The sequence below is a fragment of the Gavialis gangeticus genome, unplaced genomic scaffold (assembly GCF_001723915.1).
Source record: "Gavialis gangeticus isolate Ggan-Ray unplaced genomic scaffold, GavGan_comp1, whole genome shotgun sequence".
In the NCBI taxonomy this organism is placed as follows: Eukaryota; Metazoa; Chordata; order Crocodylia; family Gavialidae; genus Gavialis; species Gavialis gangeticus.
This window is the reverse complement of record NW_017729032.1, coordinates 178,751,980-178,767,568: the sequence shown is the minus strand read 5'-3', so window position 1 is coordinate 178,767,568 and position 15,589 is coordinate 178,751,980. Positions and strand designations below refer to the sequence as shown.

The window sequence follows — 15,589 nt, the reverse complement described above, 5'->3', positions numbered from 1 at the left end:
ATCCCTGTTCTATCCTTAAAAGCGGGGTAATAGCAACACAACACTGAAAGCATTTCTCAGTCTAATAAGTTTTAGCAAATAGAAGTTAACTGCCTCCCTACCAGCCTGGGGGCTGATTTTTCTTGCTCCTTGTAAATTTGTTTTAACTGCCAGAATTAAAAATAGAAGAAAGGCTGAAAATGATTAATAACATCTAAGTACAGTACTTGTCTTTTCTTTTGCTGAATCCCAGAAAGGCACTGTCCTTCTGGATCTATATTGCGCACAATGGATAATTATCTACTACAGCTGAAATCACCAACTTGCTATGTTGTTCTAATATATGCCATAGACAAAGGATTTGTATAGTAAATATTTTTCCCAGTGAACTTAACATGGCAAGGAAACTGTTGAAAAATGGTATTATTACTTCTACATTAATAATAGAAATTATAAAGATAATGCTACTTAATGGACTTTGTAGCTTCAGATGTATAAATATGACTTAATTCCAGACAATCAGTATTAATACCATAGCTACAAACATAAACTGGCAAATGCTTGTCCATAAGAAAAAAAGTGACATGTAAACACTCTGAAGACACTAATTATAACAAAACCCCATACTGGAGCTTGTGTTTCTAAAATGTAGGTCCTTGTCTGGTGTTTTAGCTCCATTATATTCCACAACGGAGCTGAAAATTTATGCCAGCTGAAAATCTGTTTGTGGTTTATTATTGTCCAGATACTTCTAACTACAGAGACCTTAAGGGGAATTTTTATCTGCATGCAAGAGTGTGGGACGTTCTGTGCCCATACAGCAGCGCCACATAATCCCTAGTGTTTTAACCTCTCCATTTACTACCAAGGAGCTTCCTGTGGCTGCTGCGTGAGCTGCAAAATCAAATAAGCATTGGTAAATGTAGGGGGGAAAGCTGATGTTTTCCTCAGATTTAAATTAATTTAGCTCCACTTGTCTCGGTTCCCGTTCTGAGGCCATTCTGTGCTGGTGCCCCAGGCAGCTCTAGTTTTCTTTTCTGTTTCATGCCTCACTTGAATTGCCACCTCACACGCTTTATTTTATTTTTTCCTCTCATTCCCTCTTACAGATCATCAGCTGAACCACTTGTATACGAACTGTGACTTGGGTATCTCTGTGGCTTGCCATAAAAGCTCTTTGATGGACCTCATGTGGTAGTTCTGATAGGTACATCCTGTAAGCCAAGCCTAGAGACAAGCTCTGTAGGCTTGCACTGTTTCCTTTGTGGGGTCTGGGAACCCCTTTGCACCATCAGGCCCTAACCTCATGTGAGGCCTCTAAGTGCCCACTGTTAAAGAAAGAATATGCCCATTTGCATGAAATATGAGTCCAAAGTGGTACAATGTGACCATGCTGAGAGGAGTTTCTGGCCAGAGCCATGAATTGGGAACACTCCCACACTGCTAAGAGAAGGCTCCAGCATAAGTGGGTATAAATATGGGAATAAATAAGACACTGCCAAATGAAGCGGGTTGGCTGTGTTGGAATGTGTCCTGGCACAGCTGATCTACTTCCCTGAGTGAAACACACAGCACCTGTTGTCCTGCAGGATAGCAGGCAATGTGTTTCCCCTTTGCAGAGATGTGCCCTGGGGAAACTCCAGAGCACGTTTCTGTAAATGGAGAAAGTCAGTGTTTCCCACTTACAGAAACACGACCCAGAGGTTCTCTGGGGGGTGTCTCTGTAAGTGGTGAACCCCAGTTTTCTCCACTTACAAAGACATTCCCCAGGGAATATCTGGGGTATGTCTTTGTAAGCAGCAAAAGCCAGGCTTCCCCACTTACACAGAGGTGCCCCAGAGATTATCTGGGGCATGTCACTATAAGAGTAGAAAGACAGGCAGATGTTACCGTGGTTTGAGGAGCTTGATCCTGTGTGGGAATTCCTGGGGTGCACAGGATTGGGCCCCTCAAACCCCAGGAGCACCTGTCTGGGGCAGCTGGAGAGCACAGGCAGTTCCCCCACGCTCTCCTGCTATAAAGCTAATAGATGTCTGCTGCAATAAAGTGTCATAAACTATTACCACCTTTTATCATGCCACAAATATCAGGGGGTGCATCAGGATCTGGGGGAATGCCTGTTCACCAGAGCGCCCTAAGGGATGACAAGGTTCAACAGTCACAAACTCCTCCAAGACCGTTTTAGGCTGGACATAAGGAAAAACTTCTTTACTGTCTGAGTCCCCAAGGCCTGGAATAGGCTCCCTCCAGAGGCAGTGTAAGCACCTACTCTGGACTCCTTTAAAAAAGCGTTTGGACACTTATCTTGCTGGTATCCTTTGACCATAGTTGACTTCCTGCCCTTGGGCAGGGGACTGGACTCAATGGTCTTCTGAGGTCTCTTCCAGCCCTAATGTCTATGAAATCTATGAAATATGAGCAATTGTGATATGGCAGATGGTGCAGACACCTGCTTGCTTTCCCTTTGTGCTTCCATAAAAATGGTATGACAGCACAAAGGTGATGTCTATTTATACCTTATGATATCCATCTCCATCTCTCTGGATGTAACTGTACTGATGTGAGATGCCAGCAAGGATCATATAGTAACCTTCTTCCTCTTCTCCTACTGAATCCATTTTGAGTAGAGGGATCACCTGGGGATTTTGCTTTGGTACCTCCTTCTGGCATATTCTTCTGCAACAACAAAATTAAACCAGGCAGGTGTGACTGAAACAGTTTCCCTCAAAGAGCCCTTCCCTCTTCTTACTCTATCCCTCCAAAGACAAGTGGGACTTGTCTATTCTGGCTCAGCCATGGGTCTTTTGGAGGACAGGACTGAGCATCAGCTGCTCCTGCCCAAGGCCATTGATGTACTCCAGAGCCCAAACTTTTACCATGAGGCTGTTCTGGATTTGTTTGTACACGCTACATGTACCTGCTGGAGCTGTCCCTGCCTAAAATCAAGGGCTCAAGAGCCCTTCTAATTTAATATAACATTAAAAGGCATAATACTCCTACGCTGTGTATGGGCTACATCACATTTTAGTCTACATTCATTGGTCTGCAAATGAAACCCAAGTACGTAAAAAAATCTGCATAAAATGTTCACAGCAAAATTTCCCAAAACTTGCCTATCCTCTGATGTCCCTGTGCCCCTTCCCCACCACAAACTCAGTGCTTTTATTATACAAGGTTTGCAGAATGATTTATGAACAGGGATCTTGGTTTTCTCTGATTTAAAAAAATTCCCAATTTTCAGTTAAAAATGAAACCCCAAATCCACATTTTTCTATGATTAAAATGAAACATCATTTTATATATATTTATAGCTAGAGCTATATACATCTATATAGATCTATCTATATATATAGTGGTGTTTCATTTAAATTAAAATGAAACAAATCTATAGTGCTGTTTCATCTAAAGGGAAAAATGGGGATTTGGGGTAACTTTTTTTTTAACCAAAAATTGGGAATTTTTAAATCAGAGAAAACCAGGATCCCTGTTTATGAAGCTGTCAAGTCAATTTGGGGCAATTTTCATGCTACTTTCTGCTTTTGCACTGAAATCAGGAGGAGCTGCTTTTTGTGTGCAGGCAGACAGTTGTAATGGAATTTTACTTTGAGATGTCAGGCCCCCATGAATCTGAACCTTAAATACAAATGCACGAGGCATTCATTCACTAAGACTGCAAGTTAAAAACCCTACATGCACATGTACTGCTCTGAAGTGAAACTGCCAATTTCTGCAGCTCTGGAAAATACACTTGTGAAACTACTGCCACAGTGCTCACTAGTGTAATGATGGGAGAATTCCTGCCCACCCCCCCTGCATATGAACATATAATTGTGTACTCATCAAGCTAGTCTCTAGCAGGAAAATAAAGCATCTGAGAATCTTCCCATTCAAGAAATGTTATTTGTATCCCAGTAGTATCATAATACAAGTATTCCCCAGACAAGGTATGATATAAAGAATTGGCTTAGCTGCCTATGCAAAGGCCTTAAGCAGTGGGAAATGAGGTTTAATCATGCTACATGTACAATTCACTGTATTAATTAAGTATGAAACGTCTTGTTGTTCATAACGTTACTTTCACAGAAGAAAGCAAGGCAGAAATGTCATGAGGCAGTTACAGAAGGAGGACAATGGCCCTTTGTGTTTTAAGGCATGGACAGTATGAATATTCATATATCTGGAGTGGAATTATATAAATATGCATATTTACCAACAAAGTTCCTAGACTGCATAAGCCACCCATAACTTCTGCAATCCAATTTGGTCCTATCTGCTTTCATTGGGGTTACTTATGATAGCAGTTATTGTGTATGATACCTGACAGAACTTTTGCTATTAACATTTGCATTTGGAGCTTGTTAATTTAATAAATTGCACATGTATACATGGATACCTGTCATGAGGTATCCTTATCTGAAGGCAGATATTACTAGGCATGCCCATCGCTGCCTTTTCCTCTTAATTAAAATTTAATTAGAAAAGAAAAGGTACTCATTTGGAAAGATAGTGGAGTAAGTACTTCTCAATTCTGGAAACTTGGATTTAAATCAGTCATGTTACAAAACAAGCACGCAATATGGATAAATTGGAATTTCAGTCCAGGGATGGCTGAGGGATTCAGCTATGTGTTTTAGATAAGAATTAAAATGAATTAGTTTATTTGGTAAGGAAAGCTTATATAGAGATTATTTAATAGTGACAGCATTTTCCTGGCTAAAACTTCACTGTCAAAAGGCCTAAATTATATTAATTATTGGGCATGTCTACATGTGTGCTTTAATACGCAGTAGCCTATTTTACTGTGCATTAGAGCATCACATAAAAACCGGGCAATTACCCTAATGCACAGTAAAATAGCTACTGCGCATTAAACGTCACTTGAAAACCACGTGCATTCATTACTGCACATTAAGGCAGCCTAATGTGCATTTCTTTAGTACCTCACATTAGAAGTAGTAAATTTAAGGTGCATTAGAAAAAGCACCTTAAGGCACATGTCAATGTGCTCATTTAATTTAAAATAAAGGAAACAAAAGGTGAAGTGGTGAAATAAGTTATTGTGTGAAAGCAATGGCAATTCTAATAACAATTTATCCTTTATCCAGCCAGTAACAAAACTCCCTTTCTAAAAAAAAAAAAAAAAAGATGATGCATTCTTAACACACAATATCTTTCACCCAACACAAATAAATAGTGGGCCTCATTTTGAGAGAAAAATAGGAATTAATCACTGTCCTGATAATTGGCATTTGCTTAGGTTATAGTAATCATGGTACGGTTGCCTTCTGGAAACAGAAAATTGCAACATTTATGTATACTTGAAAATTGCAGCTTTATGTATACTTGAAAAGGTCCAGTTTTTCAAGACATTTCCAAGCTGAAAACAATTGTTAGCATAACTGACTTGAAAGTATAAATTTAAGAGTGACATGTCAATGGAAACTAGAAGTGTTCATGGGTATACAAATGATTGCATCTCCTGCCACCTCACAATAAACCTTACCACAGAAAAAGAAAAAAGAAATTTTAGACAAGGAACCATCTTGGTGGAGAAGAAAGTTAGTAATAGCCAAGCTAGCTAGCTAAAAGCTAGCTCAGGTATCTCTACACACACTGCTGTCACTTCTTTGCGGGGTGGCCAAATATCATCAGTGGTGATCACCTTCATATGAGTTCTCAGTGCCATGCTGTGACAGAAAGGGCTACTGTGATTCATGGAAGTATAGTATCTAGGAAAACTGGCGACATGATCTTGACTGTATGTATGGCACTCAAAGAACACCATGAGTGCTGTATCTAATTCTGCTGTACACCCTTCAAGAAGGATGTTTAAACACTAGACACATTTCAAAGGATGTCTACAAAAATGTTCTGGGTCTGGAAAACAAGGTTTACATTGAGCAGTTTAAGGACCTCACCATCATCAGCTTACTGAACGGAAAGCTGAAAGGTGACTTGATTACCACACACAGATGTTAACAAATGGCAGCAATATCCAATAGTGAGGAATGTTTCAGTCTTATTGACAAAGGCATAATAAGATGCATTGGCTAACAGCTGAAGTTGAACTTAAACTTGAAAAACAGTGCAATTTCCTACCAGTGAAGGTAATTCAGTATTGAAACTGGTTAGTAGGCAAGGTGGTGCTGAATCCACCACCAGGAGTCTGTAAAACAAGATGAGGTATCTTTCAGAAAGATCTGCTCTAATCCAGCTTCTGGAAATCCTGTATGGGGAGGGAGGTGAGAGAGGGCTGGGGAGGAGCGGGATCAGCTGGATTGCCACTGCTGGCTTGGAATCTGTGACTATGAATCTGCCTGTTCACCTACTTTCCTTCTGGGCCTTGTGGAGAACACAAGTGTTTGCATTGTCCTTCCCCATGGTCCTAGCACTTGCAGCTCAGCACTAAGGCAATGACTATCATTACATGTAATGCTTCAAGGTATCACCTGGTCACCTTTGTGGGTCACTTTTCTCTCCACTGCACAACTGGTGAGAATTTTTTTTACAGTTGACAAACAACCAGAGTTTGGGCCCAGCTAGAGATGGGACACTGGACAAAATGAACCTGTGCCCTACGAATCGTGTGTCTGAGGTGCCTTCCTAGTTTGTCTTGCTCACATGCTCAGGGTCTAATTGATCACCAAATCTGGAACAGTCCCACAAGGCAGATGAGCAGGGCCCTTGGTTTTTTTGCCATTCTCTGCAGGCAGATCACCTGCTAGAATATCTGAGCATAACTTTTTCAATCAATTTCTTTCTGCTGCATGAACCACTGGCAACTTATTCTCCCCTGTGGCATGCAGTTTACTTTTCTGAGGACTGAAATGCATTCATCTAACTATAGCCATTGGATTTAAAGGAGGGGAAACCGAATGGCTGCTGCTATACAGGAATCCAGACTAGTTCTAATGATCCCTGGTAATATTAGAGTCTATGAAATCTAAGAATTAAACACATTTGATCTGTACTCAGTGAAAAACAACCCTCACAGAATGCCAACAGCTCCAGTTTTGGTGTTGCCTTTCAGAGTGAACATGAGCTATAACACTGGTGTCTGTCCATGAGTAAACATGTTTCGCTCCATCCAGGTGTATATACAGAAACACAAGTCCAGTTGACATGTGCCGTTTCTGATTTTCTACCAGTTTCTGTCCCATTCCATTATAATCTGTTCTGATTCCACCTCATCACTGTATTACTCAGATGCCTTCCCATAGTACGTGAAGTGGCAAGACCAATCTCTGTCATTAACATCTCCCTTCATAGTTAGACAGTCCTCCAAGTTCACCCTCATCCTGTTTTCTATGTGCATTTGTTAGGTTTTATCTGACATATCACATGTTAGTTCTCTGGGGCAGAAGCTGCATTGTGTTAGCTACATGGACAACACTAATCCCAGGAAAACTGATTGCAGTTTCAGGCTTTACTGAAACACAGATAATATGTAATTCAACCTTCCCTTCCCCCTATGCATACACATGTCACTTACCTAAATATTGACACTCCCTGGCACATTAATACTGGCTCTACCCTCAAACCTGCACACGCAAGTCCCGTTGACTTAAGTGGGAGCAGTAATGTTTCCGATAATGGAATTGGGTCTATCATGTTTGAGCCATCTGCTTTCTCTAATCAACATATTCAGAAAGTTCATGCTGTTTCTCTTGGTGCAGATGGGCCAGGGAGCTGATACAAACTAAAACCACAGATGTTTTGAAGGTTTGGTATTGACTTGGTGGCAAACAACACTGATTGTAAGATGTGCATCAAGTGAGAGGGATACACATATCAATCGACATATATACCAGGCCTGAAGTATAAGTCCTATTCAAAAGCCATCAGGGGGAAACAATTCATTAAGGATCCAATCCAGCTCTCAATGGGAGACTGTCCACTGATTTCAATGGCAGCTGGATCAGTCCCTTAGCAAGTCAGCAACTTCAGATCTTCTTAACTGAACTTGCAGTGTTAATGTTCCCATTTATATCTCATACCTGAACCCAGAACATAGTTATTTGGGTACCATTCAGCAAATTTACATATACTGGAACAGGAAGGCTTTTGTTTTTCCAGAGTGTGGTTTACTCAGCCTTTATTCAAAAGCTTTCTGTTTCTACATGGTAAATTCTAGTGCAACAACATTGCCTGAAAAGAGTGCTTTACTTCCCTGAAAGCAATTCATGAGCTGTGAAGTGCCATAACTAAATTGCCTGGAATGAATTCACAACATAGATGCACCTGGACGTTTTACAACTGATGTTTAAAATCAGTTCTGGGAATCTGATCTGGATAGAAATGCAAGCAGCTCCATAGTTCCATTTATAGGCAGATTTTGTTTAATTCCATAATGGAAAATGTGCACTGATGAGGACATCATTGGGTGAGTGAATTTGCAGACGTTACCTCTCCCGTTGATCTGGTGAACGTAATTAATAATGGGCACAGAATATGTGCAGAGCATGGAAGAGGTTAAGCCAACAGATAGTGATTTTTGAATTCTGAAACTGTAGAAAAGTCTTCTCATAAGGCTCAGAATTGTTTCTTTTCCTTTCACAGATGTCTTGAGGTCAGTAAACCAAAATAGGAGTAAACTGGAATATCACAAATTAGTTATTTGTAAAGACTTTCTTTAAAGAAAACAGCATCATCTAAACATAATAGGACAGAGGTTCAGGTGTGTTGGAACTCTAATTCCATCTCTGTCTCTGTCCAGTTTCTACATTTTTTAAAGTGGCCTCAAGTTTCTGAGTGTCCAATTTCATATTTGCTGAACTCCTTCAAGTCCAATTACCTTTAACTGCTGTATCAACCTAATCTTACTCCTGTAACTTCTATGCACAAGTATATCTGTATCAAATGCTGTTATACTCTATTACAATGAATTTGGATAAAGGATTTGAGTAGCAGAAGCCCCTTAAGCTGCTTAAAATAGAGATGCCATTTGCTCATTCCAGTTACGCTTACATTCATCCTGAGACATGTTTCGTGAAAGCAAAAGTGCACTAGGAAGACAAAAGGCTTGCAATTCATTAAATGAAAGCCTTGATATTTGTTTTTACAATCTCGGTGAAAAAAGGGGGGGAGTATGTTCAGTCCATAGCAGCCTAGCTAACTTACATAAAAATTTCTAATGCCTACCAGTCCTGTGATTTGAGGGGCAGCTGAGTTAAGTGGAGAATAGAGATATCTTTCATGACACAGAGAGTTACATGAGTGGGTTCTACACTCACCTGATGAAGCCTGATAACTGGTTTCCATCATTTCTAGAGCCAGCCTTGACTTTTCTGGACAGGCTAATCTCACTGGTGCATTCTCTCCCAGAGAGAATGGTACCCAAACATCTACACTTGCATGCAACTTACACTCAAACAAGCTAGAACACAGGCAAGCAAACTCAGACACAGTCCATGGCCCATCATCAACAGCGGCACAGGAATTCCTTTCTCTTAACAGAGTACAACAACAGTCCAGATAAATGTCCTTTCCCCTCCTGCAGAGGTTTCCTACAATCCTCATAAAACATTGCTTACTTCTTTATTCTTGCATACCCAGCAATGGCACCTTATAGGTCACAGAGCACGGCTATTAATACGCTACACCCTTTAACTGTTTCCTACTTGCTTCTGCTGCCTCGTGGAGCTGACAGGGAGAAGTAGTTAGCTGCGTTAGTCTGAATTCAGTCAGAATGCAGGGTACACATGCACATAGACTAATTCAATAAGACATATATAGAGAGAGAGGGAGAGCAGGACCACAAGCTGTTGTGATCCCAAGGAACAGAAGTCACCAGAAGTCTGTGACCCATTCCAAACACAGTGGGGCAGGTATATGAAACATAGTCTCACTGAGCTCATGCTCATAATATTATTCCTTTACCTGGTCCTCCCTTCTCTTTACAGAATATGGCACAATTTTTGGACTCTTTCTTTTCTATGTGACTGTACAGTGCTAGCACAGTATTGACCTAGTCCCTGTATGGGGCCCCAGGGCTCCACTGTAGCACAAATAGTAAATAAATAATAAATGTTTAATAGTATTCTCCATCTCAGGCAGCAAGATGATTTTTTCCTGAAGCCCATTACTGAGCTAACTCCTCTATTATGATCACACTATTATTAATAAAGCTGGCCTATGGGCTAGGGAGAATTGGAGAAATGACTCTGCTGGGTATACCCGTGTTTAACTAACTCATTGTGTAGGTGGTAGCAGCTGTGAAAGGCAGATGGGGGCTTTGGAGGCTTCTAGCCTTATATATCACAGGAAAATCCTGAGAATAGCAGTTTGCCTCAGCATCCGCATGAGGCTAGTAACTCACAGCAGCATGCACTCCTGCAAGTAAAACAATAAAAGTTTTAATCGCCTATCTGACAAAAAGAGGTGGGAAAAGTCATTCTTTCTGTCTTGAAATGACAGTTTCACTTTGCAGCTAAGGAAAAAGCTGTTTTTTTGGCAGCACTATCAGGCAATAATTTACTGCCCTCTGATTGTCATAGCCTTTGGTAACTGGGACACTTCCTTGCTCTGCACATAAGGTGCGTTTATTAAATTGACTTGAAAAAAACTCATTCAATTATTTTGACTCCAGCTCTTAAATTGGACTTGTTTGTGAGATTGCTGGACAAATGAGAGGGAGTATTCTAGAGAAAGGAAGGGCTTCAATTACTAAAAAAAATGTAAGGGAGGAATCTACACAAGTGGCCATTTAGCCAATTACTTAAAGCTAATGTTTCAAAGACTATTCATATTTTAAACAAGTCAATATATGAAATATTCAGAGGAAAAGTTTGGTGAAACCCTAAAACTGCACTGCAACAGTCCTCTGTCCTTGCATGTCATTTTCACATTGGATTTCAGTTAAACTTTTCCAGGCTGTGAGAGTGCTATGCACCTGGCAATTAAAAATAAATTAGCATCGCATTTAGTGATATTTGCTCTTGTTAAGGTTTTAGTAGCTCTGCTGGTTTCCCTTCTAGAAATAATTGAAAATATAGTAGCGATTAGATACCATTACAGCCAAACAAGGGAGTGTGAAAATCATGTCTAAGATTTTTAGCAATGATGGCCATAATACATTGCCTCAAAATAAATGTCAAAACAAGATTGCAAGAGAGGAACTCCCTCTCCACCTCCCAAAAAACTTTGCAATGTCACTTTTCCATCCTCCTATGATCTCTCCTTAAAACCCATCTCTGCCACGAAGCCTACAAAATGTTCACATGTGCCTACACAGCTGTGACTGTTGCTGGCCACAGTGATCAGATTTGTCTCTCTGCAGTCACTTGCCTCTCTTCTGGTTGTTGCATCCACCCACTGTTTCTCAAGCTTAAGCTGTAAGCTGTTTGGGGCAGGGACTCTGTTTTACTGCATATTTTTATAGTGCCTGGTGCTATGAGGCTCTGATCCCTGACTGAGTCCTCTAGACACTATTGTGATACCAAGAATAATATTTTTTTTTACCTGCTGGCACATTATGAACCCATTAATGCTGAGTGCAAGAGTCTGGAATTGATTTTGCTATTCTGCAAAACAAGGGGGGAAAAAAGCGTATGCGATGGTACAACAGACCTCTTTCCTCTGGAGACTAAAATGACACTCAGAGCCAAGGAGGTTGTCTGTTCATGCTTTCTTGGGCTCCCTGGTTTCAGCTTAATGAGGCAATGGGATTCAAGCACCACGCAGAATATGTCAGGCTGGGCTGTTTGCTTCCTCAGGCATGGCTTCCTTACTTGCTTGGGTCCTGGGGATTTTTTCTTTACTGGGGCTCAGAAGTCCCCCTAGGCTCTGTGGGCTCAGCTTTGTAAAGCTTTGATGGCACTCAGAATAGCCTGATGTCATCTTCACAGCTATGGTCCTTCCCATCTTTCTGTATGTACTTTGATCAACATGAAGTTATTAGCAATGCAATCATCATCATTAGGTTTAAATGTCAACACCCCACTTAGAACTATCCCTGTCACAGCTACTGCCTCCGCGTTTGCTACTGCAGACTCAGACAGGGATCTCTGCACTGATGAGATTTGATTTACATTTTGGAGGTAGCATTTGTGTCCCTTGGGGGCCAAGAACTAGTTTTATGAATGATTCTGTAATTTTAAATATGGACCCTAAAGTACACACTGCCAGTTTTCAGAAAATATGTATTATATTGCTGAGCATCTGTGAGCTGGCCAAATACAACCCTTGTTGTTTTGCAACTGTATTATCCCAGCCATGCTAATAATAGCCAAAATTAAATGCCCTGATAAACTAAACAGATAAGACCCATAAGCAACATTTCCAGTGAAATGTGAAGGATTTAAGCTTCATGTTTTTAAATGAGGTAAATGGAAGATTCATAGAAACATCCTCGAAGTAAGCTCAAAAATATACCTTAGAAAGAAGACAGGTTGTACCACATAAAGGGAACTTTTAATTGTTTCCATCATTTTCCCTTCTCAGACTCGAATGATATTTTCAGAGAGATGCAGTTTCTGACAACTAATAATGCTTCATGTGCAAATAGCTTTGAGTTCAAACGGGGCTAGAGCTAAGCACTTCTGTCTCAGGAAAACAGCTGCAGTTTTCTGTTCTGTTCCCTCAGCCCAGCAGTAGCCGCTATTGATAAGCTGCTCAGTAAAAACATGTATACTGTTTGCTTTTTCTGGCACATGACTGTTCCCTGAACAGTATTCGTTCTTTACCATTAACACGTCTTTTTTTAATGAGTTGGAAGCTGATTTTATTATAACCAGGGAAAGGATACTGCTTGTCAGCAGTTTCTAAAGAAATATTATTGTGCTTTTCCTAAGAGCTCTTCAACTGAACTGCCCGATGGAAAGTGAGAGCACAGGTGCATGTCATCCTCTTCTGATAGATTTGTATGGTTTTGCTATTTTCCCCACTTTCTTGCAATCAATTGAGTGAAAAGCATTGCCTTTGTCAAGGCACGTGTTTCAGCTCCTACTGACACTGACAATGCTATCTTTGTGTGTATACTGATATACAAGAGCTGAATCATTGTGATTGACTAACAAACTCATTCACACTTATTCACCCCCTCACTGAAGCACTGTGGACCCGTCTTTCTTTCATCAAAATCACATTACATATGAAGAAGTGGATGTGTAAACTCTTTTTAAATGAATGAAAATATTTTAAATGATTTTTTGCAAGGGATACATGGGTATCTCTTCTATTTGACCACTTGATGAAGTAGGGAACACAACTCAAAATGCGTTTCTAGGCAAAACATAACTGACTTTTCTTATTGGAAGATTTCGTACCTTAGTGAGGTTTCAAAATGTTTACCAGACGGGTAGCACATTACCTTAATCCGTTTCTGCCACGTATAGATTACAAACAAGAAACAAAATACCCATTTAGGTAAGAGCCATGGGGCTAATGCATTTCTGTAATCCCTCAGAAAATAAAATGACGTTTTTAGGAATAATATTAAACTCAAATCTCTTCTGACAGTTGAAGACATCAACTTGTAAAATTGGATCTGAAAGCCTTAGATTAAATCCAACCTAGCGGTTGATTTCTGGAGCCATATTGATTTCAAAAGTCACAGTTTAATATATTTTCTAAAATATTACAGCTGAATTTCATTTTTATTGAACAGTAGTTGGAAAAACATTTTTTGTCCACTCCATAGCTGGAGCAACTGGGTTAGCTAAGAGCAAATCAATGAATCAGAGCAGTCTTGCTGCTTATTGTGGATTTACGTGCCTACCTTCAGGCACCCAGGTTTGAATATGCTTTACTACACTCTTGCCTCACATAAAGTCTGATATGGGAAACAACCATTCGAGAGAATTGAGTTCAGCCCTACTTAAAACTGCTACTTTAATCTCTTCACACTTAATGTAATAAGAACTGGTGAAAACTTAGTTGTCTTATCTGAGGAACTTGAGAAGGAAACTTGTCTTTGGGCATAGCATCACTTATTAATGATTATTTAATCTCCAAGCTTTAACTTAATTCTGCTGTGGTTCCTCTTCACATCAAATTAAACTGATGATGTTTGCTAATCTATACAAAGATGCAGCCTGGCCCCAGAAACGTAATTCCTTGTTCAGGCCACTGCCCCATTGTGTTTTACGGTTGCAGTCATAAGAAGCAGAAATAAACTGAACACACATTAATTTTCTTGCTTAGTTTTCAGATTCAGTATCATTTACTTTTAACTGGAAAATATGAATTCGTAATTTGTACAGACCACGAATCTATAAACATTCTCATCATCACACAGCAAGACTATCTGGCTTTCGGTAGGATACTTACCTGTCTGCTGAGAGAGCTGTGAGTGTAAAGACTGACACCCCCACTGAAGTGAGCTGTATAAAGGGGATAAGTTTACATCCAACCCGGCCAAACAACCATTTGTCAGCGAGGTATCTGCTGGCATCCACAGGGACACAGGTAACTAGGAGAAGCAGATCACCTAAAGCCAGACTGGAGATGAACAAGTTAGGAACATTTCTCATGGACTTCACAGTACAGAAGATCTTTATCAAAGTGATATTGCCAATAAGTCCTATCAAAATGATGATCCCATAAATGGTTGGAATGGCGTATAGAAAACCCGGGTAGAACCGATCATCACTAAGGATGGAGAGATTTGCACTTTGATTCACAGAGACGTTGCAAAGAATAAAGTTATCCACTTCCAAGTCTAGCAGAAAGCACTCTTCAGATGCCATGGTCAGATTTTGTTTCTACTGGATGATAATTCTGTTGTTCAAAAATCCTCGTATAAAATTTATGGAGTTGTCTTTTGTTGCTGTTTGCTTGTTTTAAACAGGCAGAAAAGACTGAAAGTCATATCACTGCATGATACTTTAAGAAAAGCGAAAGAAAGAAAAGAAAACCACTGTCACTGAGCAAAACTATTTCCATACACTGGAGCCAGAAAGTCTTTGAGCATGGTTTTTTATCCTAGAACTTTTTTTTGTTTCATTCATTTGTCTTGCAAGTAAGTTTTCCTCAGTACTAAAAGGCTGTTTACCAAATCAAGAGGCAAACAGATACAAAGCATTTTCTGAATCCAGGCTTGTCAAATTTTCATCCTCAGCTTTCTGCTCCTGGATCAGAGTTCAGTCAGAATTAAGTGAAGAACAAAGCAAGAAGTTTTGATTGTTGCTGTCATGCCGCATTTCACATTCTCTTTCAGTTCTCAGCACCTGCTTCTGAAGGCTGGGTTTAAAGTGAGGGAAAGGAACAGCTCTTTTGATGACTCTGATCCTATAGGCAGGATCCTCTGGACGTCAACTCTCTCCCCACTTCCCACGATGATAGCAAGCTTGTTTAAATGATTACAGTAATTGTATGGAAGCTGCAGGCTACCGCTGGTGAATGCCAGCCACCTACTGGACAATTTAATCACTGCCTGACCATAAAATATTGCTGTTAACTCTTTGGACCAAAGAAACCCTGCATGGTTGTTGCCTCATGTATTTATAAGTATTATCAGTATAATACTTATAAATCTCATTTAACTCCCCATTGGATGTTGTTCAGGTAACACCTTCAAAATACAAATCACAGTTTCTTTTTCATTCTCAAAATACCAGGGGCAGTAATTATACCTTTGCAAATGAGAGTGTGCACTTTGCTTGCATTCCAG

At 40.1% G+C, this 15,589-nt stretch overlaps 1 protein-coding gene across 1 annotated transcript in view; it reads right to left on the bottom strand.

Moving 5' to 3' along the window:
- GRPR (gastrin releasing peptide receptor) overlaps positions 1–15,258 on the bottom strand; it is a 43,501-nt gene extending 28,243 nt beyond the window's left edge. The window contains exon 1 of the mRNA XM_019525621.1: positions 14,248–15,258. Coding sequence (XP_019381166.1) covers positions 14,248–14,666 — 419 coding nt within the window. The 5' untranslated portion in view covers positions 14,667–15,258. The remainder of the gene's footprint in view (positions 1–14,247) is intronic.
- Positions 15,259–15,589: the final 331 nt, after the last annotated feature.